Source organism: Emys orbicularis, chromosome 4 (genome assembly GCF_028017835.1).
Source record: "Emys orbicularis isolate rEmyOrb1 chromosome 4, rEmyOrb1.hap1, whole genome shotgun sequence".
In the NCBI taxonomy this organism is placed as follows: domain Eukaryota; kingdom Metazoa; phylum Chordata; order Testudines; family Emydidae; genus Emys; species Emys orbicularis.
In genome coordinates, this window is record NC_088686.1 from 136499006 (window position 1) to 136525041 (window position 26036).

The following is a 26036-nucleotide window of genomic DNA, read 5'->3' on the forward strand; positions in this document are numbered from 1 at the left end:
GGTTTAGGGTATCCAAGTCTATTCACTAGGCCAGCGAGGACAAGATAGTTTGGCAGAGTGGGGGTGTTATTTTTAAATCTCTGCCTGGTGGAATAACATGATTAATCCTTCTGTAGCCTGCAGCCAAATCACTCGTCATAACATCTCTCTTGACCGATAAGGAGCACTGTGTTTTCTGCAAAAAGAACCCCACTAAGCATTAACCAAAGCATAGACGCATCACGCCCTTCCCTGAGCTTGCTCACACTCCCGTCCTCTGCCCCCTTCTGAGAAAGATCCCATGACCTTGGGGGGAGGGATAGCTCAGGGGTTTGAACATTGGCCTGCTAAACCCAGGGCTGTGAGTTCAATCCTCGAGGGGGCCATTTAGGGATCTGGGGCAAAAATCTGTCTGGGGGTTGGACTAAATGACCTCCTGAGGTCCCTTCCAACCCTGATATTCTATGAAGTCTGGATAAGCAGAGTGGAAAGGTGTTTGTAAAAATATGGTGTTGCCCCTAGATGGGACCCTATCATGCTCCTGTACTGTGTCAAAGCCTTGGACAAGTGTAGCGCTTTAGCCCAGCTCACAGACATGGTCAACACAAGCTGAGGCCCCCCAATCACACTTCAAGACTCCACACAGTTATATCTGGAACGTAGATGGTTTCCTTCGGACTGAGATCAGATTATGCCCAAGAAATTGTACCATGCGACTCAAGTTCAGCCTGATCTTTACTGTGAGGAACAGCACACCAAGTCCCAGCATGCAATGCTCCAACTTGATCAGAGCAGCCTTCCACGTGGCTCAGGATGGAGCATTCCGCATTGAGGCCAGCGGTCTCCATGGACTGCATTTCCATTAGGAGCAAAGGTGGGCTAAATTCTGCTCCTAGCTTGTCTTTGCCAATCAGGTGTAACCCTCAGGCTCCTGAGAAGTCATCAATACATTTCTGAACTGGGCAAAGCTTGGGCACCCCTGGAAAAGAGTGGCATGCAACTTCCATGTGTTTTGTCTCAACTCACCAGGGGAGGGCAAATGGAAACATCTGTCTTGGAAGGCAGCGCCAGAGTTCAGCTGAATTCTCTTCTATTGTGATCTCTGTCAATTCCGGGTACTGGGACTGAAAATGCTTCAGTTCATCATAAGACAGATGCTGCCCTGTCTTAAATAACAGCAAAAGAGAAAGATCAGCAGCGTTAACCTGGCCTATTTTCTCTCCCATTTCCACTTCCTGGCATCACATCAAACAGGGGCGGCCATCTGGGCTTTGCATTTTAACAGGGAGAGCAATTAATCATTGGAACAATTCACCTAGGGATGTGGTGGGATCTCAATCACTTTAAGTCTCCAAGACTGGATGTCTTTCTAAAAGAGCTGCTGTAGCGCAAACAGAAATGATGGGCTTAATGCAGATATCACGGGGAGTGATCCTCTGATCTGTGTTATGCAGGTGGTCAGACGATATGATCACAACCCTCCCTTCTGGCATTAAAAACATATGCATTACCTTGATTAAGAGGGGCTGAGGCCTCTGGAGGTTTTCTGATAATTGTCCTAGGTCAGTCACTACCTGAAGGCTTTGAATGGCAGCGCAGCAAGAGCAGTTGGCAGGAATCTCAGAACCATTCTGCCTGCAGTCTAGTCCCCGCCAGTCATGGCACTCTGGAGGAAAAAGAAACACCAAGCTTTATATCAGGGTGAGTCAAATGGAAAGGTAACGGAGTCCAGATTATAAACTCGTTAGCGCTAAACCCAACACAAAATATTGTCAGGTTACTGATGGCATCCAAGGTTTATTCGCTATTAAGAATAATTAATCGGGCAAGCTTTGGTGGAGTAATCAATGTTGCTTTTAATAGACTCTTTTTCCTTTGGTGTTAGAGAAGGCAGTGAATTGATGTTTTTGGAGACAGGGTCGTGGGGTTGTGCATGGAAGAGCTTTATGGAAATTTCCATTTGTCTGTAAATCTGTGAGGCATGCGGGCTAGATTATGCCATTACTACAGAAGTTTGGGGAAATTTGATGGGCCTTTATTATTGTGCGACTAAACTGAAACAAATCCACAAAGAAAATGTTTGGATTGCTCTTCCGTTTAAAAGACATCCAGAAGACAAAACTAAGTCGTCAGGTTAAAAATGTCCTTACTGGTGTCATTACCAGCACCTTAGACTATCAAAATCATTCGCTTTTCACAACCTCAGCTGCCTATTTGATTTTTACCTGGCACTCAGCTTGGGCAGGCTCCGCTTGTGTCCCTAGGCTAGTTTCAAGTACACCTCTACCCCGATAGAACGCTGTCCTCGGGAGCCAAAAAATCTTACCGCGTTATATCGAACTTGCTTTGATCCGCCGGAGCGCGCAGCCCCGCCCCCCCGGAGCACTGCTTTACCACGTTATATCCAAATTCGTGTTATATCGGGTCACGTTATATCGGGGTAGAGGTGTATACAGTAGCACAGTGCTGCTAGGACTTGGTTGCAGAGCTTGCAAGGGAATGGTTTGGATTTAAACAAGATAGAAACTCTGCTGAAATATATTTTTTTAAATCGTCAACATTTTTATTTCTATCTGGTTGTGTAATTTTTTTTAAAAGATCAGTTTGGGTGCTGAACTCTTAGCCGATCCCTGCCAGAAAGGAGTCTGAGTTATGGGGATGATCCAAGTTACTTCGGATGGATAAATGGGCACAGAAGAGGTAATGATTAATGCCCCATTGACCTCAATGTTCAGGGGTCCACATATGTAAATTGCAGGATCAGGGTCTCAGCTGGTAAAAGCTACGGTCCTGATTATACAATCTGCTCTGTACAGGGAGACCCTTATGTATACCTTCATGGAGTCCCAGTGAAGTCAACAGCGCTCCACATGGGTGCAGGGGACGGCCCACACACCTCAGATTGCAGGAGCAGGCAGGGCTGGGTTAAAGCAAAACAGAGGCCTACACACAGCTCACATGGTACCCCCATAGACCTGCTCCCAGCCTGCGGCCCTGCCCCCTCCTTAGGGTGCTAGCACATTTCAGAGAGAAGCCAAATGGAGCTACTGTTTCATGCCACCTGCAGACTCAGACAGACATTAGCGACACTCATCACATTTTCAAGTTTTTCTTTGCATCCAAGAGGGCTGGAAACACTTGTAACGAATGCTAAGATTCTCATCTCATGTAACTCCAAGAGCTGGGATCCCAGGTATGGGCCTATAGTGCCTACGCTTTAATCCAGACATGCCATAAGGGCCTTTAAGCTGTGATTTTCCAAGTCACCTGGAGGGTTTGAATGGCCAGGAACTGGGTGCCCAAATCCTTCAGATGGCTTTGAAGCTCATAGCCTAAGTGTTTCTACTGAACATGCACCCAAACGATTGGAGACTTTTTTAATACTAAAATCAATAAAAATAATAAGCTCCCAAATGTGAATGAACATTGGAGTTATGACATGTAACAGGTTATATCTGGTAGGCATCATACGATGGGAAAGCATTAGATTTATTTCCCCTACTTTAGCTCCCCTCTTTGCCAACAGTCAAGGAGGTTTAAGGTTCATTGACGGATAACAATATGGGAGGATTATTTGGAACTATTATTTTTTTTTATTCATGCAGGTCCCAGGCTTCAATTCTTTATTATGAGTGAATCTGTAAGGCTTGAACAGTGCATTTCACATATTATGCTGATATAGGGACTAAGAAGGATCAGGATAGAATTCCTGTTTCTCACCGGAAAACACACAGTTTTTGTTAAAAAGATATGAAAGTATAACATTTTTATTCCCAGCAAAAGGTCAATTCCACCCCTCCACATGTATGATGTTTTAACAGACAGAAGAAGCAGCCACTTCAATGTGCTGTTCCCATCCTCCCGGCTTACAAAAGAAAAAAGGAAAATCTTTGTTTTGTCAGCAGTAGGGAGTGTGAATTTAAAAACCCATCTGGTCGCTGATGGGAAACAAAGACCTGAACGATCTCATCGGAGTAACTGCGGTCGCCATTAGCATGGACAGAGAACAATAAAACATATCTTGGGACTAGACAATGGCAATTCACTATAAAGCAAGGAACATTAAAATAATCTGTTTATCGTGAAAGCCTCTAAATACTGTCCTAGGGTGTTGTAGCCAATTGGTCTGCTGAAATTCTATATGAGACCGAGAGCGCAGTAGCCTGCATGATTGTATGTTAATCAGCTCTCCAGTCCAGAGCCCAATTTCTCTTTTGAATTAGCATGGGATATTTGCATTCTCAATTGCCCGATTGAAGAGGTTATTTATTTTTGCCATGAATAAGCCATCTAGAGAGCATTCGAGATGTATTCCCAGTGCTGCTGGCGGGGCTGGGTTGGTTTGTTTTTAATTAATCTTTTAGATTTATTGTTGAGGGTGTTAGTCTGCGTATCAGAATGTGTGTGACCTGCATGAGAAGTGTGACCGGAGAGGAGGGCCAGGCCTTGCTAAGAAGGGAGGGAGTGATGAAAGGCTCGGAGACTGCATGTAAATGGGAGGACAAGGCGCCTGTAAGAGCACACGAGGGATTGGAGCAGGCACTTCACAAAGTATTTGTTCTCCATTTTGATTAGACGCCTACATTCCTTTCAGATTATCACTCTGTCCAGCCACCCTGGGGGATCATTGGGGTTTTAAGTGAAGCACACTGGGTGTGTGATCTGTTTGTAGATTTAACAGGAGAAGGCACCTTCATACAAACAGGACAGACTGTTACTGTCGAGCTACGATTATATCAAGCTCCATTGCAATGTAAAGCTGCATGCGTGCGTAATTATTCCCGGGACGAGTGGGAGTGGCTGTTGTATTGATATGTCCTACTACACATGTACATTACGGAGGCAACGGTCCAGCTGCAACTACCCTTCCCTCCTCTGCTATATTTTCATACAGCCCTCTCGCTTTTCGCAGGAAGGCAACTGCTGTGCGGCGACCACAGCCTATCATTCTGACCAATATTGCCTCATTCTCACATCACGCTCCCCTGCCTGCATGTCATATCCACCACTCGTCTCGTCTTAAACTTAGGTCTCCAGGGCACCGACCGTCTTTTTGTTCTGTAGTTGTACAGCACCTAGCGCAATGGGGCTCTTATATGCTACTGCTAATGCAAATACACAGATGCAATAAACTTCTTTTTGAATGTTACTGTGATTAATGTAAGAGGGATTTGGGGTCAACATTTCCATGACAGAACAAGTCGTTCAAATTATAATCGGTTTTAAATGACCGCCCCACCCTCTTTTACATTTCCACAAAATGTCTCAGTATTTGGCCCTCTCCTCACCGAGGAATGCAACGGTCTTTAAACCTGCAGATGCATATGAATGCCAAAGCCAATAAGGGCTTGTGTGCAGCACAGCTGGATTGGAAACTAAAAGGTTCTTAACAAGCTTGGGCACTGCTCCTGCAATTGGATCTGCCCAGGTCCACCCTTGTGCCTGTGTAGAACCCCAATGAAGTCAATGGCGGCCCACTCACATGGAAAGAGCAAGGCCCCAGTCACCAACTCGTTCTCCTTAGTCAAGGCGCCGTGTTGTGGTTTAACATCAGTCAACAGCAGCAGGCTGAGAGACAAGGCCGGAAATCTAGTTCAGGGACCCTGTAAAGTTCTGTAGCACCATGATGCGAAGAGCTAGGGGCAACCCCTGACTTTGCTTTCCACGAGTGGCCCACAAAGCACCCAAGACTCAGAAAAGCTCCTTTAGGCAAACTAGTGGCAGTTTACTAGGTGGACCGAAGATGAGTTCTCCGCATTGGAAAACCTGCTCCAAAGGCAATGGGAAGACGCCCAGTGACTTCAATGGGCTTTAGATCAGGTCCCAGCTTTTTGCAGTCACTGTTCTAGATGCTGCCTTTAGAGAAAGGGACGGCCCCCATCATTCATGCTGAATGGAAAAGAGCTCCCTGCACCAAGCAGACACGGCAGCGAGACAGTCAAGCAAAGAAGCCTCCCAACCTGGTTTCAGACACATTTTCTTCTAGGTTTCCTGCCTCCTCTCTCTGAACAAGTCCTAGGAAGTCTTAACCAGTAACAGCACTAAACCCACCTGAACCCACAGGAGTCTTTTCATTGATTTCAATGTGCTTTGGATCAGGCCCTTAAAGAGTGCTGGTCTATATGCTGTTTTGCTGTGTGCTCAATTTTTGTTTTTTTCCTTCTAAGTCTATTGTGCTGGCCAGTTTCCAATAACCACCACCCAATACTGCAGCCTCCTCACAGGATGGGAGCTGCATTGTCAGAAAGTACCAGAGCAGTGGAAATCAGGGTGGGTCGACAAATAAGCCTCAGAGATCTGGGTTCCAATCAGCTGTGGAATAAGCGTGACTAATTTTAACCCAAGGCTATTCAAAGGCGAATTCAGGCTTGAGGTGGACCCCTACAAGCATGGCAAAATGACTCATCTATCCTGTTGCTTTGCGAGCCAGTGGATGATTTATCTATTCAGATTTTAGGTGCACTAGATGCGATTGAAATGGACATCTGCTGATCCTTCCATAACAACATCTGCGTACTGCTACACAGCTGCTTAAACCACAGGCCTTTCAAAATGGCTTTAATGAGACCCCTGCACAACGGGAAATATTTTGAACAGTCCAACAAATTTCTGAGGGGGTCTCCAATTTCTGATGATTGCTTGAGACCCAAGAACTCCTTACTCACCTTTGCAGGCCTTTTTCACAAGTACTTTTATGGACGTCAATGGGAGAGATCACAAGAAAAAGGGGCTATTTTCCCAGACTTTAAGGCCAGGAGAGCCATTATGGTCATCTACTGTGTCTTCCTGCAGAGGATTTTGAATTCCTGCACTGAGCCCAATAACTTGTCACTGAGCTAGAACAGACCCTTTGGGAAGACATCTGATCTTGATTTAAAGACTGCAAGGGATGAAGACTCCAACTGCATCCCTAATTATTCCAATGGTCAATTGCCCTCACTGTTACAAATGCACTCCATGTTTCCAGTTGCTTCAACTTTCAGCCACGGGAGCTTGTGATGTCATTTTCTGCTAGTTTAACGAGCCCTTCTGGAAGTAGGGCTTTGCAGAACGGAGCCCTTAACCTAAAAGTGAGGTCTCTGTTCTAAATGAACCACTATTGCCATGACAGCAAAAGAATATGCGGCCAAAGTCACAGAAACCTGTCTTCATGCTTATGACCAGAATCCTTTATCTGGACAAACTACGGCGTTAAACAACAGCTTCATTAAATCTGCGGAAGGATGCAGGCCTCATCTTGGTGTTGCTAGGTACCCTGTTTCTGGGCCAAGATTGAGCACGGCTAAACAAAGGCTCTCAGTTCCTCTAGCCAGCGCTGACAGCACTGAAATGCCTTTGGCCTCCATTCCAGAGTCATCTCCCATCTGTGCTTGCCTCTGAGACACAACCAGCCAACGGCCACGTTAGCACCACTGCCGACTTCTAACCTCTACGCCCCCTCGAGTGGCTCACTCGCCCATTTGTATGGTGTATATTTTTGTTCTGCTGTCTCTACTGCAGTTTCTACATCCCATACCCAATGATTCAGCTTGCAAAGTGCTTTGGGGTCCATCGGGATGACAAGCACTACATAACTGTAAGATCCTCTAATACGACTCTCTGAAAAGTCTGCCACCTAAGAATCTCAAAGCACTTTACAGATATTAATTAATTAATGCAATTTAGTCTCTGAGGAAGGAAGCAATGATCATCCCTATTTTACAGCTGTGGAAACTAAGAGCACGGAGATGAAGCGATTTGCTCAAAATCACACAGCAAGACAGTGGCCAAGCCAGGGCCAGAAATCACATCTTTGCTACAAGGACCATCCTTCCTCCATAAATAAAACGATTTTTAAACTAGGCTAAAAATTAACACAGTCATTTATAATATAAAGTCCGAATGAGACCATGTTGGTGCAGCAGACATCAGATGAGTTCAGAAAGGCCTATTTTCACAGGAGTGTTTATTATTTCAATGGAGCACTAGCTGCACTACAGTTAAGATTGAGAGGTCATTTCTGTTTGGGGGGGGGGGGGGGATAGCTCAGTGGTTTGAGCATTGGCCTGCTAAACCCAGGGTTGTGAGTTCAATCCTTGAGGGGGCCATTTAGGGATTTGGGGCAAATCTATCTGGGGATTGGTCCTGCTTTGAGCAGGGGGTTGGACTAGATGACCTCCTGAGGTCCCTTCCAACCCTGATATTCTATGAAAGGCTCTTCTTAGTGCTCTAAAATCCAGATGCTTCGTGGGGGTGCGGAGTATGGGTAGTGATCCAAATTTGAGGTCACTTGACCAAAGGGTTCCAAAGATACAGCCCCCCCTCCCAAATAAACAGCTTCTGAAAAGGTATATTCTGCCAATGTTTTTTGGCCCAGACCTAGGGATCAAACCTTGGATCTCATCCTGACACAAGGTTCTCACTCGCTTGAGGGCTACCCCCAGAGCACATGGTACCCACTAGCCCTTGGTGGGGGAACAAAATTCAGAATGTTATTAGAAAGAATTTGGCTCTCCAGTTGGGCTCTGGAGTAAGGGTCAAGCGCCAAACAGATCACTGAGCATGTGCAGACAGCGAGGCTAACAGGATTTGTAGGTGGAAAACTTTCACGGCAGCTGAATAGCTTGAGGGGCTGAGCAGTAAGCCTTTGATCTCCAAGAACTTACCCAGCCAGCATCAGGTCAAGTCTCATCTCAGTCAGAAATCTGGGAAGGGTGGGAAAGCACCTTGCTAAAATCTGGCTGTGTCGGGGGGGGGCAGGGGGTTCATTTTGGGGGAATGTAATCAAAGTACTTTTGTAAAAAAAAAGAAATGAGACGCGTAAAGCTTGCTGGCAGGGGAGGGAGGAAGGATTCTGGGAAGCGGGGATTCTGGGGATGGACAGTAGGGGAGGTTGGAGGGGTCGGAGGAGGGACACTGGGAAGGGGACAAGAGGGTGAGTGTCAGAGGAACTAAGGGAGAATGGGGGCAGAGATGCCTGTCAGCCCCACATTCTCCCCTTGTGTGTGTGCGCCAGGACCTGGGGTCCCCTACTCCTCTAGGGGAGTCTGAGCCCCTCTCACTGCACCCCTCATGTGAGCAGGGGTATGGGAGGGGTTTGCCTCTCAGGGGGTGTCTGAGCCGTGCTCCCATTCCCCGGGCATAGCCCAGGATCTGGGGGGGGGGGGGGGGAGTACCTAAGGGAACCTGACCTTCTCCTCACGTAAGCCAGGTTCTGTTTTATATTGCACTAGCACCTAAGGGACCCAGGCATGGACCCAGACCCCATTCTGCTAGGCACTGTACAAACACAGTACAAAGAGATGGCCCCTGCCTAGCGCTCACAATCCTCATCCCTATCTCTGGGTAATTTGGATATAGCTCATCTCCCTTCAAAGCTGGTGGGAAGCATCTACCAAGGGAAACCTGCTAACAAAATAGCCTATGGTTTGTTCTGGGTCAAACGGGTCAATGTCTCATGGGTCAAAGTCACACATTTCACCAATGGGCAAGTGGCTGGTCAAAGAACATCTTTCACTCATAGCTAGAGGGATTGAATAATCATTCTGATCCAACTAAAAATGGGGAAATAAAATCTCCAATTTCATTTGAATGGTCGGATTCACAATTCATGTAAACAAGTGATCAGAATAAGCAGGGCAATTCTGCAGCAACTAACCTGTTCATTGAAAGATAAACGTTCTGGTTGGCTGAAAGACCCTTTAAGAAATCCACTCCACCCTGCACCTCCAGCTATGAGCAGATGCCCTGTAAGGCAGCATACACAACGCCGACTCCCAGCACAACTCGGACAGGAAAATTACACCACCACTTTGCAATTCTATAGCTGCTTCCATCCAAGGATCACAACACACACATGAAGCTTCACAATAGCCCTGAGAGGCAGGTATCATTCACAGATGTAGCACATCAGTGCTTCCCCCAGAAACCTCCGCTAACAAACATACAAGGGCAGGGGGAGCGGGGCGGAGGAAGGAGCCAGGGAATGGGAGAGATACTGGAGTCTTCCAAATGCAAAAACATAGCAAGTTTTCTGCATTCCACAATCCCGAAATAATAGTTTACCGTCAGCAATTTCAAATAAACAATCCCACTGCTTGAATGAGGGCCAAAGTAAAGCTGAAAAATATGAAGACTCTACATCACCCTTCACTGCAAAGCCAGCCTGACTTTTCCTTTTCCTTTATTTTTAAAAACATGAGCCAACACATGTGTCTGCTATTATGTCTCAAGAGCTCGCAGCAGCAACAAGATTCAGAGGGAGCCCTGAGGCATAGTGAAGTTGGTGCAAAAGCTGAGTGCCCCATTAGGCAGAAGTGCTTTTTGCTGGGAAGCGAATGAAAATCATCATCTGTCTCTCACCAAGGTTTGTGGTTGATGGTAGAAAGGAAGGCTGGTCCAGTGGTCAGTGCGCTGGCATGGGAGACCCAGGTTCGGTTCCTGCTCCACCAGAAAAATTCATGCCCCTGAGAGACACAGTTAAGCTGACCTAAGTCTCGGTGTAAATGCTGCTAAGTCGTTTTGTCATGTGGCACCGTCAACCTAGTTACTTCCTCTCGAAGGGGATGGATTTATGGAAAATCTCCTTTCGGCGCTGTATCAAGAGTCTACGCTATAGTGCTACAATGCAGCTGTAGCCCTTATAGTATTGATATATCCTCAACGCCTCAGTCCTCTGTCTGTAAAATGGGATAATGATAGCACTGCCCTATCTCACAGGGGGCTGTGAGGACAAATATGTTAAAGATTGTGAGGTGCTCAGATGTTACAGTAATCAGGGCCATATAAATCCCATAGACACAGACATCTGTGGGTGGCTGGCCCAGCAAAGGCTGCTCTGGAAAGGGTTAAGCTCACAGGGAAGCTGGAACATGGTTGGGAGCCAAATAAGCCTCAAGCAAAACTGGAGGTGGCCAGCCAAAAGACAAACATTGCTGTTGTACTTTCTCCCAACTGTTCAGGGCCAGCTAACCACTCCCTCTGTGATCTGTCCCACACTTAGCACTCAACTGCACCGGAGAGGAGCTCTGCAACATGATAACCACACTTCAGTTACATTTTGTTGCTTAAACATGACAACCATGGCAAGGCTGATTTTTGATCAGTTTCATCCACAATCTGTTTTAATAGATTTTTAGACTCCTCCGATCTACGTGGCCTGGTAGTCTGAGCACAGGACTGGGAGCCAGGACCTCCCAAACTCTAATCTCACCTCCAACACCTACTCCCCTCTGTGGTCTGGGGAGAGTCACATGGGCTAACGTTTCCACGAGCAGCCTCTGATCTTATATGCTGCAGTTTGTGTGTGCCCTGCATGAGACGTCTTGGGCCTGATTTTCGGAAGTGCTGAGCACCTGCAGATCCCATTGATTTCAATCAGGGTAGAGGATGCTCAGTCAGGATCAGGCCCTAGATAAGGGTAGCTCCTCCTGCCAACATGGGCATTTCATTCAATTTCATGGCAGAAACACCAAGGAAGATTATTTTACCACAGGCGCAATGATACAGGACTTGTTTGTTTCATCTCAGGGGTGGCTGCCTTCACACCAAATAAAATGCAGTTGCAAAGCACGTTGAGGGGAGCATTTAGTGGACCTGATAGCAGGTAATATTAGCATAAACACCATTCAGAAAAGGATATAATCCTTGAGGTTTTCATTAACAATTTGGGGGGCAGAAAGATTTGAGAATAAAGTTCCAACCCACTGAAAATTTAAATACACACACACACACAATAAACAACCCTTTGTTGTGTCCAAGTGATTCACGGACAACTTGAGGGCTCCTATGGGAAATGGAGAGGGTGGAACATATTCACTATTCTTTTCATTTTAGTATGCGACCAAAACGTGAAGCAGAAAATAAGCGTCCAAAGAGAAAGTTGTTGCGGTGAGCTGGGCAGCTCAGGAGATCGTAAACGGGCAATGGAACCTTCTCCCTCAAGTTTGCTGGCTCAAATCCAGCCTGAGTTGTGACTGAAAGCTATTAACATCCCCGGGTGGGCATCTTGGGGCAGAGACTAGCTTTGTGTTCTGTGTTTGGACAGCACCTAGCACAACGAGGTCCTGGCCCATGACTCGGACTCCTGGGACCACAGTAATACAACAACAATCTGAAGGTTGTTTGGGGACCTGTGTGAAATGAGTTTGGCGAACTGGGTCTCAGGCCATTTCTCAGGAATCCACATCACAAAGAACACCACTAGTGGGTCACTGACAGTGGATTATCCACTTGCCCCTAGAGTGGCTCCTTCCAAGGCAGGTATGTGGCAGGCAAGCAGGCTGTGTGAAGGAGGCTTGAGCTGACGCAGCCCAGGCTGCACCTGTTCTGTTGAGAAGGGTTCAGCCATCCACAGCTGTCAATCTGGCATCTAAATTCACATTGAAATGAGAATAAAAATATCCGAGGTATGCAGCTACTTTGATGTGGCGGGCAGGGGTGGGGGTGGAGAAGGAACCTTATGAGAACCAGCTGGTCAGTCTGTCAAGCTATTTATATCCCATCCATTACCATGTATCAGATCCACATGCCCATGGGAAGAGCGCCTATCTATTTTGACTAGGTGCTTGTATGGCCCCCCCATTGCCATAGTATGAGGGGCTCACAATCCTTATCACACATCCTCACAACACTCCCTGGCGCCTGGCAGCCTCTTGCCTCTATACAGACGCTGCCCGTGATAGTGCCAGTTAGGTTGGTGGGTTTTGCATGGCCAGTGTTTGTCTACCAAGAACTAGACCAAGGCTGTCAGGCCTATTTCATATAAGGTACGTCTACACTGAATATGGGTCTGAGAGACCCGGGTTTGTGAACTCTGTGTTTCCAAGCCCATGCTCGAGCGTCCACACTGCATTGTAAACCTGGGTTAACAATTGCTGGACCTGGGGCTCCCAGCTGTGCTCATACATCCATACTGCACTACGCAGACCACCTGACTCTGGTCTACAACTTGAGCTGTGTGCACACTGCACAATGTCAGGACTTGGATCTGAGTCACAGTGGGACTTGGACTCTGACTCATCCCCCTAGCAGGGTCCTAGGACCCTGAGTACTTGCTGGCCCAAGACAGACTGATGTGTGTGTGCATGGAAGGGGGTCTTGAGCTCAAACGTGAATCAGAAGCCGAGCTCAGTGTGTAGCGTAGACATACCTATAGTGGCCTCAGAACCCCTGACAGGGGACTTTCAATCAATATCAGCCTCAGCTGGATTTGAACTGGTGACCAAGATGTGAAAGACTCTGGGTGTCATAATCAGTCCCCCTAGAAAATGATCTCTGATCCCTTGGTTAGTATTTTTCTCCGCTCCTTTTTCCTTCCCCTTTAGCTGCTTTATCACTTTTTGCCTCCTGGCACAGTTTCTCCTTTTGGGCCATTCTTAGCAAAGGCCTAATCCTGCCTTTAGGACCATCACAACCTACAGTCATGGAAATGAGTGGGATGACAAACTCAGCATTATGACCTTCCTGTAGTAAGCAGTAAGAAAGGCTGGAGCACTAAGGGAATGTTGAAAGTTTAACCCAAAACGGGCCTCAGAGCTAAACGAATCATAAAAACCAAAGAGGGAAAAACCCACGTGGTCATCTACTCCACCCTAGTATTACTACAGGAGCAGTGCATGTTGGGTGGGGCCTATAGATCAGGGCTCCACTATGCAAGGCACAGTACGTACCCATAGTAAGAAACCCTAAACCCACAAAGAACTAAATAGATAAAACAGGCAACGGGTGGTAGATTAAAATCCCCATTTTACAGATGGGGAAACTGAGACCCAGAGAGATAAGTGACTTGCCCAAGGTCACACTGGAAATCTGCAGCATAGCCAGGCTTGAGCCCAGACCTCCCAAGTCTCTGTCAAGGGCCTTAACTGTGCCACCTTCCTTCCTCCTTTGCCAGTGCAAGATCCTTGCAATATATTTTCTAGCATGTGTCTCAGGCTAGCATGTTGCCCAGTTTTAAATGTCCAAAGGGACGGTGCTTCTGCCTTGCTTGGAGACTATTCCAGTCTCTCGATCTCACTGCATTTCCTAACTTTCGGCCTGTTTCCTTTCTCCTATCTCATTGCTCCACCTACTACCCTAAATGACTCCTCTCCCTCAGTGGTGACATCCCTCCAACACACATGTACTGCTATTTTCTCTCCCCACTGCCCTTTTAGTTAAGTCAAGCACAGCACATGAAGAGAGATTTAAAAGAGGCTCCACTGAACTCATGAAGCTATAAGTTTGAAAGAAAATCAGAACTCATCCCAGACACTTGGCCCCTCCACAGAGGTCACTGGCAGAATATTTTAGGCCCCTAAACTGGTTTCCTCTTGGTCAAACCATAGCTATTAACGTTTTTTAATTATCAGGGTGTCCAGTATTCCATTTGCCGAGACAAGCAGCAGCCTTCTTTCCCTTTTATTATCTATCCTGTGTGGGAATTGTAGCAACAGTGACTAGCCAAGCTGTGAACTACACTTCCTACAGAAGCACTGGGCAGGAAAATGGAGCTAGGCGTGTTTACAGGTTCCAGGGAACATCAAGTCAGCTGGATTTTCCCATCAAATTGCCAGGCTGGAAGGGGTCGGAGAAGGTCTGCGGCACTGATCAACTAAGGGGTGGTCTCCCAGCAGTGGGCTGTGGACACCAGCTACTGCCTGAATTCCCTCTTTATCTCCCAAGCTCTCCCTTGTTTTAGCTTCTCTGCACTATTTTTTATACGGCCCCAATCACACTGCAGCACTGTGAAACCGCCAATCACCAGCACTGCTCATGTACACGCCACCTCAGCAATCAACATCGGCCGCCCTGGATACACAGCTCCCTCTTCCAAGAGACAGCTCCAATGAGAGATGACATCCCTATTCCTGAAGTGGGCAGAGACACTAAACCTACCTTGCAGAGCTCAAGTCTGGGTGCTATGGTTACCACATAGGTGGCACACAAAAATAACCCCCCCAAAATGAAACAGTCCCACAGCACTTGATCTGCAAAGCCTGGGGGGTTATCTTTGACTCCTTGGCCTTTAGTCAAACCACACTGCTTCACCATCTAGAATAGACTTAAAATCCATGCAAAGTTATGGTACTTAAACATTTTTAACAACTTCTCCCAACTTCCCAGAGTCCCTGGCTTTTCCTATTCCCTTAGGATGCCTTTCCATCTCCTACCATTCACCCCAACATAAAAAGGCTGATCCAGCTCCCACTGAACTCAATAGGAAGATGCTCATTGACTTCAACAGAAGCTGAATTGGGACTTCGCCTCTTTCCTAGATATTCCCCACAATGTCAGGAAACCTTACTGTCCTTTCCCCACTCAAGACAACCACGTACATACAAATTGCAGCATCTGAAAGTATTTTGGCATTTTATTAACTAGATCAAGTTAAAAAAAAATTGAAAGCCTAGAACTAGCTGACATGTTTCTCTTTCCAGCAGAGAAGTTGAGACACATTTTACTGGCATGAAGGACATTTTTGCAAGTACACGTAGGGAGAGTTAGATAAGCAGGCTACCAATGCCAGCGTGGAATCAGAGGCCTCTCCTCTGGTTTTTTTGCCCATGAAATCCCAATTTGCAAGCTAGGAAATGAACGAGGGATACCATGACCCACCCACTTGGGATTCAATCAATAGCCCGTCTAGTGTTTATGTCAACGGAACAGAGAGAGACACTCAGAGAAAAGGCAGAATGGAGCTGGCATTTCAGAGGATCCTTTTTAGCGGATACAGGAAGTTCAAAGCCAGATAATGGAACTCTAACACAATGAACCGCTGCCGCTAAATATAAACCAACTCAGGGCAAGAACTTGAGCCTTTGCTTTACAATGGGCTGCAAGACAATCACTATCACGCCACCTTCTCAGTTAGAATAACTGAAAACTTTATTGCCATTACTGGAGTCTGGAGGAGGGATTTATCAAAATTACCACAGGACCCTATGCTACTGCCCACCCACGGTCCCGCTGGGTTGGTGGAAATTGACTTAGAATGGAAACGAGAACTTAGCACAAACTTTTCCGTTCCTATTATGTCTATCCAGGCATTTACACTGTGTTCATCACTGTGACACTGACAAACCTACTCAGGGATTCAATGCTCTAGCTATCCCATGCATGGAACTGCCATTGACTTCCCTGGGAGTTCTAGGTGTACAAAAGCTGCAGTTATTAAGCCCAGAGTCTTCTCCCAACACACTAATGGGCAAAGCTTGCCTTTCCCTAAACCAATCAGAACTGCAGGGGTCTTCGATTTACAAAGCTACCTCCCACTTACTTAACCGAGAACGAAGAGGCAGCATTTACGGGGAAATCGATCTATCACTGCAATATCTGAGTACCTTACTGAGTCACTTCAAGCAAGGACACTGTTTTTATATGCTGGTAGAGGGAAAGTGAACTTCTCCACCAGGGCCTTTGGTACTAGAAGAAGAGAAGGATTTGATATAAAAAGTTAATAGAGAAGATACACCCCAGCCCAGATCTAGACACTGGAAACTGCTTGTGGGAATCTTATTCAGGCTAACTTCATGCTCTGGCTACTGATAAAACAGACTGCGTGTAAATACGGTGCTAGAAACAAGACTGGTGCAATCACAGTAAAGTGTTATTAGTTTGGTGGAAAGTGAAATATTCAGCAGGCGTGTGCAGTTACTATTCAACTTGGAGTCAACTGTCTTTCCGGCCTCACCACATCTGTTAAGCAACAGCAAAGAAATTATTTCCTTACTCTCCAGCATGTACTTCTTGGCAATAGGCAAAGACAGCAGCCGGATGTGACCGACGAGGAAGCCCCAGGCATGGGTTCTGGAGAGCGTGGTTTCAGGTGGCGAAGGGCTATACGGCTGCATCACGAAGTACGCAGTTAGCAAGATTAAGCCCAGGGTAAGCAGGCCCTGTGAGAGAAGACAGGCAAGTGATTAATTACACTGAAAGAAGGAGACGTCTTCAGAATGGAAACTTTTTCCGTCCAGGTATGAAGAAGGGTTCTAGTGTCTGAGCTGTGCGTGTTTTAACTTCCACTGAGACACCTCATTTAAACAGCAATGCTAGTCACATGCAGGTATAGACTTCTCATTCAGTTCCGTTCACTGGAGCTGTACAAGAATGAAGATAATTGGTATTTAAACAAACATCTGCAGACATGGGGGGCTGTTTTTAACACTTAAATACTAACATTCTCCATCAGAAAGGCCAGGGATCTCCATAAACAGTTCTAGACTCCTAGTCTCTAATCAGATATTTTGCACTTCCATAGCATCTTTTATGCAAGGATTTCAAAGCACTTTGCAAGCATTAACCAAGCCTCAAAACACTCTGGTGAAGTTATTTCATTGGTACAATCAGCCAAAATAAACCCCAAAGAAATCACAGTGAGTTGACAGAACTAGGAATACAAACCAGAAGACCCCCCCGCCGTCTCACTATGTAGCATTTGTGTATTCTTGGGAATGACAAAACTGGACTTCTTTTGATGGCAAAAAAATCTTTAGAGTCCGTTGTAGAAGAGGACAATAAAATTATATCCAGTAGTATTTTTAATGGGAAATTTCTCATCATTGTAGCAAATATCTGACCACTCCCTACTGGGAATTGTCTCCTTACCCACCACCCCTACCCAATAAATACCCTACTTTGAAACTATGTAGCACTTTCCCGCCAAGAATCTCAAAGCACTTTCCCAACATTAAACCTCTTGAGGGGTGCATCTCCATTTTAAGATGAGAAAACAGATGCAGACAGGTGCAAGGTCAATGGGGAGTCTGTGTCAGAGCCAGGAGTACAACCCAGATCTCTTGAGTCCCTACCCTGAGCTTTAACCACAAGTCCCATCCTTCCTCTATATCAGTGGTTCCCAAACTTTAACAACCCGTGAACCCCTTTCACTAAAATGTCAAGTCTCACGAACCCCCTCCTAAAAATGAATATTTCCAGGGATTTTCTCCTTTACCTGAGTGTAAATTATAAAAAGTAGCGATCTTGGAAATATAAGCATATCATAAAAACACATTTTATTACACACTATTTATTATTTATCATTAGAGTATTTTATATTTATTTATTTTTATTTTACATTATGAAAACGGCAACACTCTTCCAAGATCACACTTTCGTAGCTTGTATCACTTTGAATAAGTCTGTTATAAGACAAGGCTCCTATGTTTCATCAAGGAGTATCAGATGTGAAACAGCATAAAGATATTTAAGAAACCAGCTCAGAGTTCCTCCTACACAAGCATTCAGGTCTTGAGCAGTCCAGGCAAACAACGCACGTTACAACAAAGCTTAAACTTGTTCTTCATAATAATTTAAAAAACAATACTAGCTGCCTATTTATTTTAAAAACAGCAAAAAATATCCACCTCCCTTTCCATTTCTTATAAGGAGTTTTGAAGTTTAAATCTCCTCAGTGTGATAGATCTGCTTGCTTTGATCTGCTTAGCTCTTGGAAGTCCAGAGGCTCCGGACTGCTTGCCCCATGCTGCCCGGGGTCCCTATGGACAGCTCTGTCCGCCATTAGGGAATTTTTTCCCAAGAACCCCCTGTAACACTTTGTGAACCCCAGTTTGGGAACCACTGCTCTATATCAATCACACTAGGAAACTAAAGTTTCCACTAAAAGTGCTGATGTGATGAGTTTTCATTAGCTCAGAGGCGGAGCCGCATTCTTTAAGAGGGGGATGCCTAGACACTCGTCTTTCAACACACTGGGGGCAGTTCCAAAGCTCAGTCAACATATCTCCTTCAAGCAATCTCACTGGAGAATGGGTGCAGGGATACGTGGCTAGTTATAGCAAAGTCAGAGAGTCTCCTCAAGAAAATCATAGAATCACAGAAATGTAGGGCTGGAAGAGACCTCACAAGGTCATCTAGTCCAGCTCCCTGCACTGAGGCAGGACCAAATAACCTCAAGCACTGCGACACCTGTTCTTTAAAACCACCAAAGAAGGGGATTCCACAACCTCCCTTGGAAGCCTATTTTACTCTTGGGGAATTCTGCGCCACTGCGCAATGCAGAATTTTGCAGGATTCAGTTTCCCCCGCAGAATTGGGCCTGCAGAGCTGCTGGCTGCCAAGATGGGCCGCTGGATTCTGCAGAGTCCAGCTCGCAGTAAGCGGAGCGCCCAGCCTAGCTGGGCTGGTGGCTGCTCGCTCTGCTTGATCCTCATTCTGCCAGGGATGGGAGAGGGCCCTGAAGACCCAGCTCTGGCAAAGAGTGAGGAAGAGCTGGGCTGCACCACACCATGTCCCCTGGCAGAACAGTAAAGAAGCTGGGGGTAATAAAGGCTCTGGGAGTGCTGGTGTCTGGGCCGTGGGGTGCCCCGTGGCTGGGCTCTAGGGGGAGGAGGGTGCTGGTGTCTGGCCTCTGGGTGTGCCCACTGCTGGTCTCTGGGGGAAGAGGATGCTGGTCTCTGGGCTGGGGGCTGCCCTGTGGCTGGAATCTGTGGGGGGAAAGGGGTGATAGTGTCAAGGCAGAGGGTGCCCCGCGGCTGGGCTCTTTGGGGAGGGGGGTGCTGGTGTCTGTGCGCCCTACACAGTCCTCTCCAGCGCCGTCCCCCACCCCCTACCCACCCAACTGGAACTGGGTTGTTGTAAGGGTTTCTTTAACCCTCTACTCCTGGGGGAATCTTTCTTGCTGTTGTCTGTATTGTTGACATATTTGTTGACGGGTATTTTGAAATAAATTACCAAAATAATTGAAACTGGAGTGATTATGTTGTGTTGTTTTAACAAATAAAATATGCAGAATTTTAATTTTTTTGGTGCAGAATTCCCCCAGGAGTACTATTTGTGCTTAACTATTCTTATAGTTAGAAAGTATTTCCTAATATCTAACCTAAATCTCCCTTTCATCCCTACTGATGAAGCCCATTACTTCTTGTCCTACCGTCTGCAGATATGGAGAACAATTGATCACTGTCCTCTTAATAACAGCCCTTAACATATTTGAGGACTGTTATCAGGTCCGCTCCTTCACTCTTCTTTTCTCAAGAGTAAACATGCCCAGGTGGTGGGTTTTTTTTTTTTAACCCTTTCCTCATAAGTCAGGTTTTCTAAACTTTTTAGCACGTTGGTTGCTCTTCTCTAGACTCTCTCCAATTGCCCACATCTTTTTTAAAGTGTGGAACCCAGAATTAGACAGGGTACTCCAGCTGAGGCCTCAGTAGTGTCAAGTAGAACAGGACAACTACCTCCTTCCTTCCTTTCTTTCTCATTGGGATAGTTTGCTGTTGTGCCTTTATTATTTAATCATGGGGAAATACAAGCCTCAGTTGCCATTATGTAGAGGAAGAACATCAAACCCTCAAAAGGCATGTATGTATAAGCGTCAACATCTCCCATCCCTGCAGCTCAGAAAGATGGCTTACCTTGTAGAGAGCCATCAAGAGAGGATACCGGGGGGGTCCCCTTTGGGGCTCATTCTTTTCCAAGAGCTGCTTGACAAACTTCTCAATGGCTTTTTCTGACATTCCACATTGGTGTCCAGTCTGCCTCACCAGGTCAATGGTCTCCGATAGCTTGTCATAAATGCTGGGTTCGCTGGCAGAAAGCTCCATGGCCACCAGTGAAAAATCCCTGAGAGGGGATTGAACACAGTCAAGCAACAAGAAACCTTCAGAAGCTCCCCATCACCACACACACACACACACAGCCCAAGGCCACCCTCCACAGAAAGGTGCACATCCTCAAGGTTCAATGAGAAAGGACGGCAGCACAGCTACAAAGCTGGTTGTCGCGAAAGAAAGAAATAGTTCATTCAAACATCAAGGGAGTTCGTCTGAAAGCAGTTAGCTGCAGTCTTAACCTCCTTTGCTTCATCTGCGTCTCCTAGGGATCATAAGAAAGAAGAAACTATAGCCTTATGGGTCATGGGATTTAATAAGGATACTAGGCAGACAATGGAGATAAAAGGCCCGATCCTCAGCTGGTGTAAACAGGTGTAGCTTCACTGAAATCCATAGAGCTACATCCATTTACCCAAACTGAAGATCTGGCCCATAAAGCGTACTGCTCATTGAAGGTCACTGTCAACACTATGGAAGACAATAAGCATGTGCATTGGCAAAGCTTTCTTCTGTTATAGCTTTTGTGAGTCACTTATTTTAACCAGGCACATCTTTTGATCATTGAATCCCTTGTCCCTCTGTCCTCTTTCTTGTTAAAAATAAGTCAGGTGGGTGAGTGGAGGGTCACAATTTTAAATTCTTGCAATTTAATTCCAAGGCCAGCTCGTTGTTGGGTATTGGCAATACGACATCTGCTAGCTGCAAATAAGAGTTCCCAGTAGTAAGCTCTTCCTTTATGTTTCCTTGAAACTGATTCGCATATAGCATCTCTATACAACCAAGTACTACAGTGAGAAACTCATCGCAAATACAAGAAAGAGACAAAATGGCTTTTGAGGGCAAAAACAACGAGGAGTCTGGTGGCACCTTAAAGACTAACAGATTTATTTGGGCATAAGCTTTCGTGGGTAAAAAACCCACTTCATCGGATGCATGGATCAGCACTCCACTCTACTGTGCACTGTACAATGGGGATGGGCTGTAGAAAGACATAAGGAAATAAGCCTTTTCGGATTGTAACAGTTCCATCATTAGAGAGTCACATAAAAACTTGTGAATATCCTGCACTGGAGGGGAGGGGACTGGATATAGGGCCTTCCCCTAGCTCTTAATTTTGAGCTTGGAAAATTCTATTATCCACTAGCCTAGGGCAACCAAAAATCTATTTGGAGAGAGGAAGTTTAATCACATGCAGGAAAGCACCCTCCGTGCTGGGCTGTATGTGAAAATCCTAGGTGTGCAGACTGTTTCAGGCTCACCCCAGGCGGAGAACAGAAACAGGGCTCCTGCCTCACTTTTGTTCTCAACACCACCCAACAGCAGGAGCGGATAGCTTGTCCACGATGTCATGAAATTCCTCCTCTGGCTCCGCTCAGTCTGATACACCCCCTACAGCATTATTATGAGACCAGCGTACATGGCTAATTACACATGTATTCACTGACCAATCGCTCAACTCATCCGGTATTTTAAAAACCACAGATCAATTCGGCAGCTTGTCCTTGAGGGCGCAAAGGGCAGTACGACACACAGTGAAGCAAATATCATTTTAAATAGCAACTCATTTTTGCTAATCCTCCCCCCACAAGAAAAAAAGATTCAAGAAATCACATTTCCTTGTTAGGCAACCAAATTTGAAATCTGGTTGTCCTTAAAGTAGTCATCTGAAAATGTTTCCTAGCCTGCCAGCTTTAGCAATTAACTAGAACCAAGTGATGACATTTCTACCCTCCATTCCTGCACTATCAGAAACACTAACAAGCAATCTTTAAAAAAATAAATAAAAAAAATAAATGATGGAATGGGATATATGCTACACCACACTGCCAGTTTGCTCTGCTTCTTGTCATATGCCATTCTCCATTCCTCATGCTTATTTATGACCTGATCAGGCAAATGTATACTACAAGATGTAATTAGTTCTTACTTTTATGAGTAGCACCATTGAGTAGTAAGCATTCTGGGTGGGATTCCCATAGGTATTTAGGTGCCTAACTCTCATTGATTTCATGGGAGTTAGGAGCCTAAGCACCTTTGTGAAGCCCACCCTACATCCAGGAGCTAGCATGGGGAAGATTAGATTGTAGAGTGCAAGCTCTCTAGGAAAGGTACCTTTTCTACTTGTGTGCTAGCTGCTTTACAAACAGCTGGCTCCATAAAAATATTATTATTTTACTGACTCTTTCAGTCAGTCTATATAATACACTGATTCACAAACTAAGCAAGAGCCAGAGCATCTGCAGAGAATTAAACTGTCTTTGCTCAACTTCTATGATTGTTCTAGTTGCCTTGGCACTGGAACCGCAAGTGATGTACTAAATGGATTGAAAGGTCATTGGGCTTCTCTGTAGCTCCTGTATAGCTCTTTGTATCATTTGCTGAAATGCCAGAGCTCAATCCTGCGAGCCTTCCACGTAAAGAATTCCAGTGAATTCAATGAGAGCTGTGCACACAGAGCTTGCAAAATTGAGCACTTGTTTTGTAACTGCTGACAGCAATTCCCTGCAGCAGCTCCCAACAGATATCCTTACAGTAAGTGTCACATCATGCAATTTTTCTCCTTTCCCTAGTAGCAGAAGATCATCAGTGTCAAAAATGCTGAGATAGGTCATAAGACTAGCCCCCTCTATAGGAGTATCCACTATTAGGGAGCATAATTGAAGATGACACCTACAAATCATATACTACCATTGAAAACCTTTCACATTTCCTTAACAAAAGTCAACAGTAATCTGTGTTCCCTGCTGGAAAATAAAATCCTTTTCTAACATTGTTTTAAAATAAATGATGCCTTCAAAAACATCCATCCATTATTTACTTTCCGATCAATGCAACATGATTTATGAAATAAGAATGACAGATTAACTCTTCTACTTAGTTGCTATATACATGTAGGAAATAAAGCATCTATATCTTATACGGCTACGCCTACTAGAGAAATAAAAGTCTTTACATTTTGTTTTGGCTTTTTTTAATTGGAAAGCCATCAGGTTTACTGTTATTAATTATTACTATTATTTAGTACTTATTTATGGTAGTGAACCAGTGACAATCAGGGACCCATTGTGCTAGGTGATGTACAAACACAGCAGCAGGGAAGGTTCCTGAACTAAAGAATTTATAGTTTAAAGCTCCAATCCTGCATTTATGTACGAGATTAAAGTGATTTACATGCAGGTATTTTCAGGATTAGAGGTCTGCTCAAGCCTAAATTTAAAGCTGGACCAGGATCCAAACCCGAGCGAAGGACAACTGACCTAAACCCAACCTGAGAGTGTTGAGAGGTTTACAGACCCAAACCCGACATTTCACCCTGAGCCTGTGCTGCCTCATCCTTGGGGCTCGGCCTGGTGGGGGCTTCCCACTCCCTATGCCTGGTGCCGGCAATCCATCTCTGGCCACCTCCTGCAGCAGGAGAGGGGGTGTGACTTGTCACTACACAGGAGCCCCAGCATACACAGCATATTGATGTGGCGGCCAGCAGAAGTGAGGCACACAGTAGAACAACCCGCCGAGCCCACAGGCAGGAAGAGGTGATCAGAGATGACCAGACCTGGGCCAGCCACCTGTAGTCAGGTCCCATCAGGTTCGGGTTGGGTTGCAAGGCTCTATTCAGGATCATGCCCTTAGGTTCCAATCCTGCAAACATTTAAACATCTGCTCAACTTCATGCATGTGAGCAGTCTCATTGACTTCAATGCTGAAAGTTAAGCGTGTGCATAAGTGTTTGCAGAATCTGGGTTTAAGTGGCAATCTATTTTTAAAAGAGATGTTATTGGATTAAAAATAATTTTTAAAAGACAAGTATCAGGGGGTAGCCGTGTTAGTCTGTATCCACAAAAACAACCAGGAGTCCAGTGGCGCCTTAAAGACTAACAGATTTATTTGGGCATAAGTTTTTGTGGTAAGTGGGTTTTTTACCCACAAAAGCTTATGCCCAAATAAATCTGTTAGTCTTTAAGGTGCCACCGGACTCCTCGTTGTTTGTTTTGAAAGACAAGTTTCCTCACCTACATTACTAATAAGACCCAAGGATGTTAAATCTGAACAAATTTTAAAAATCAAATTTACATGTCACCATTTATGCTGTTGGTTTCCCATCTGTGCCTCACTCTGCATGAGCAATAGGGAAAAAAAAGCTAGACCCCATCCTGTACCTGAGTCCGCACAGAGCCCCGTTTAAGACCATGGGGCTTTGCATGGGGGCAGGGCTCCAACTGCAGCATCAGAGCCCTTGTCAGCATTTGGCTCTCATGCGATAGCATGCTGGATTGCAAAACACGACAGCAATAAGTTGAAAGCCCCCCCCCCCCCCCAAACCCCCTAAATATTGCCTTGAAATTTTGTTCCTTAATTAGATTACTTCTGCTGACACCAGGTTTGCTTGAAATTTTGTATTTTGGTACAATACTGAAATTTTGGACCTTCCTTGCCTGAGGGTACCCCCTTTAAGGGATCACTTCCCCCCACCCCAGAGCTGCAGCACAAACACTTGCAAGTTGGCTTTTGAACTAAGGCCAAGGCCTTTTCTCTGCTCCACGCTTCTCATTTTTCCACAGTTGGAGCGCAGCAGGGGTAAAAAGGGAACTATGACACCCAGCAGCTGGTGCAAGGGCACATGGGCTCCCTAACTGGGATTTGCAGCAAATGGGTAGGGTGCCCTGGGAATCCGTCTGTACCTCCACCTGCCAGGTGCACCTGGGCCATCAGGCTCACCCCTCTGCCCTGCCCCCAGCACCTTCACTGCCCCTGACCCAGGCTCCCCCTTCACTATCCCCATTGCCCTCCCCTGCCCTCTCCTTCCCTCCAGTAACCCCACCCCTCTGAGGCCCCCCTTCCTTCCTGCCTCTCTCCATGTCCAGTTACCCCCCTTCCGCATCCCCCTGCCCATTACCTTCCCCTCTGCCCCACCACCCCTCCTGCCCCATTACCTTCCCCTCTGCCCCCCTCCTGCCCCTCTGCCCAGTATCCCTCCCCTCTGCCCCCCTCCTGCCCCATTACCCTCCCCTCTGCCCCACCACCCCTCCTGCCCCAGGACCTTCCCCAGTACCGTCCCCTCTGCCCCACCACTCCTCCTGCCCCATTACCTTCCCCTCTGCCCCCCTCCTACCCCAGTACCCCTCCCCTCTGCCCCACGACCTTCCCCCCTCCCTTCCTGCCCCCCCATTACCCCTCTGCCTCCTGACCACTCCCGGGCCGCTCCCTTTCTGCCCCCCCATTACCCCGTGACCCCTCCCCTCCTGTGCCCCTCACCCCATCCACGCTCAGGCCCGGCTGCTCCTGCCTCCGCCCGGCGCTTCCTGCTTCCTGCTGCCGAGGCCGCAGATTGGCCGGGACTCGGGCGCGAGGAGCTGCGCAGCGCCGCCAAGGCTGCCCCGGGCCTGCCAGCCGCGACCGCGCCCCCCCGGCCTCTGCCCCGCCCCCACCGCGTCCTCTGCCCCACTGCCCCGCCCCCACCGCGCCCCCCCGGCCTCTGCCCCGCCCCCTCCGCCCCCTCTGCCCCACTGCGCCCCTCGCCCCACTGCACCC

General features: G+C 46.6%; 1 protein-coding gene across 1 annotated transcript in view; it reads right to left on the minus strand.

Moving 5' to 3' along the window:
- Positions 1 to 25835, minus strand: part of C4H6orf89 (chromosome 4 C6orf89 homolog) — a 28714-nt gene extending 2879 nt beyond the window's left edge. The window contains exons 1-5 of the mRNA XM_065402732.1: positions 25761 to 25835; positions 20310 to 20517; positions 16670 to 16835; positions 1491 to 1645; positions 1006 to 1145 (exon numbers count right to left, since the gene is read on the minus strand). Of these exons, the coding sequence (XP_065258804.1) occupies positions 1006 to 1145; positions 1491 to 1645; positions 16670 to 16835; positions 20310 to 20517; positions 25761 to 25765 (674 nt within the window). The 5' untranslated portion in view covers positions 25766 to 25835. The remainder of the gene's footprint in view (positions 1 to 1005; positions 1146 to 1490; positions 1646 to 16669; positions 16836 to 20309; positions 20518 to 25760) is intronic.
- Positions 25836 to 26036: the final 201 nt, after the last annotated feature.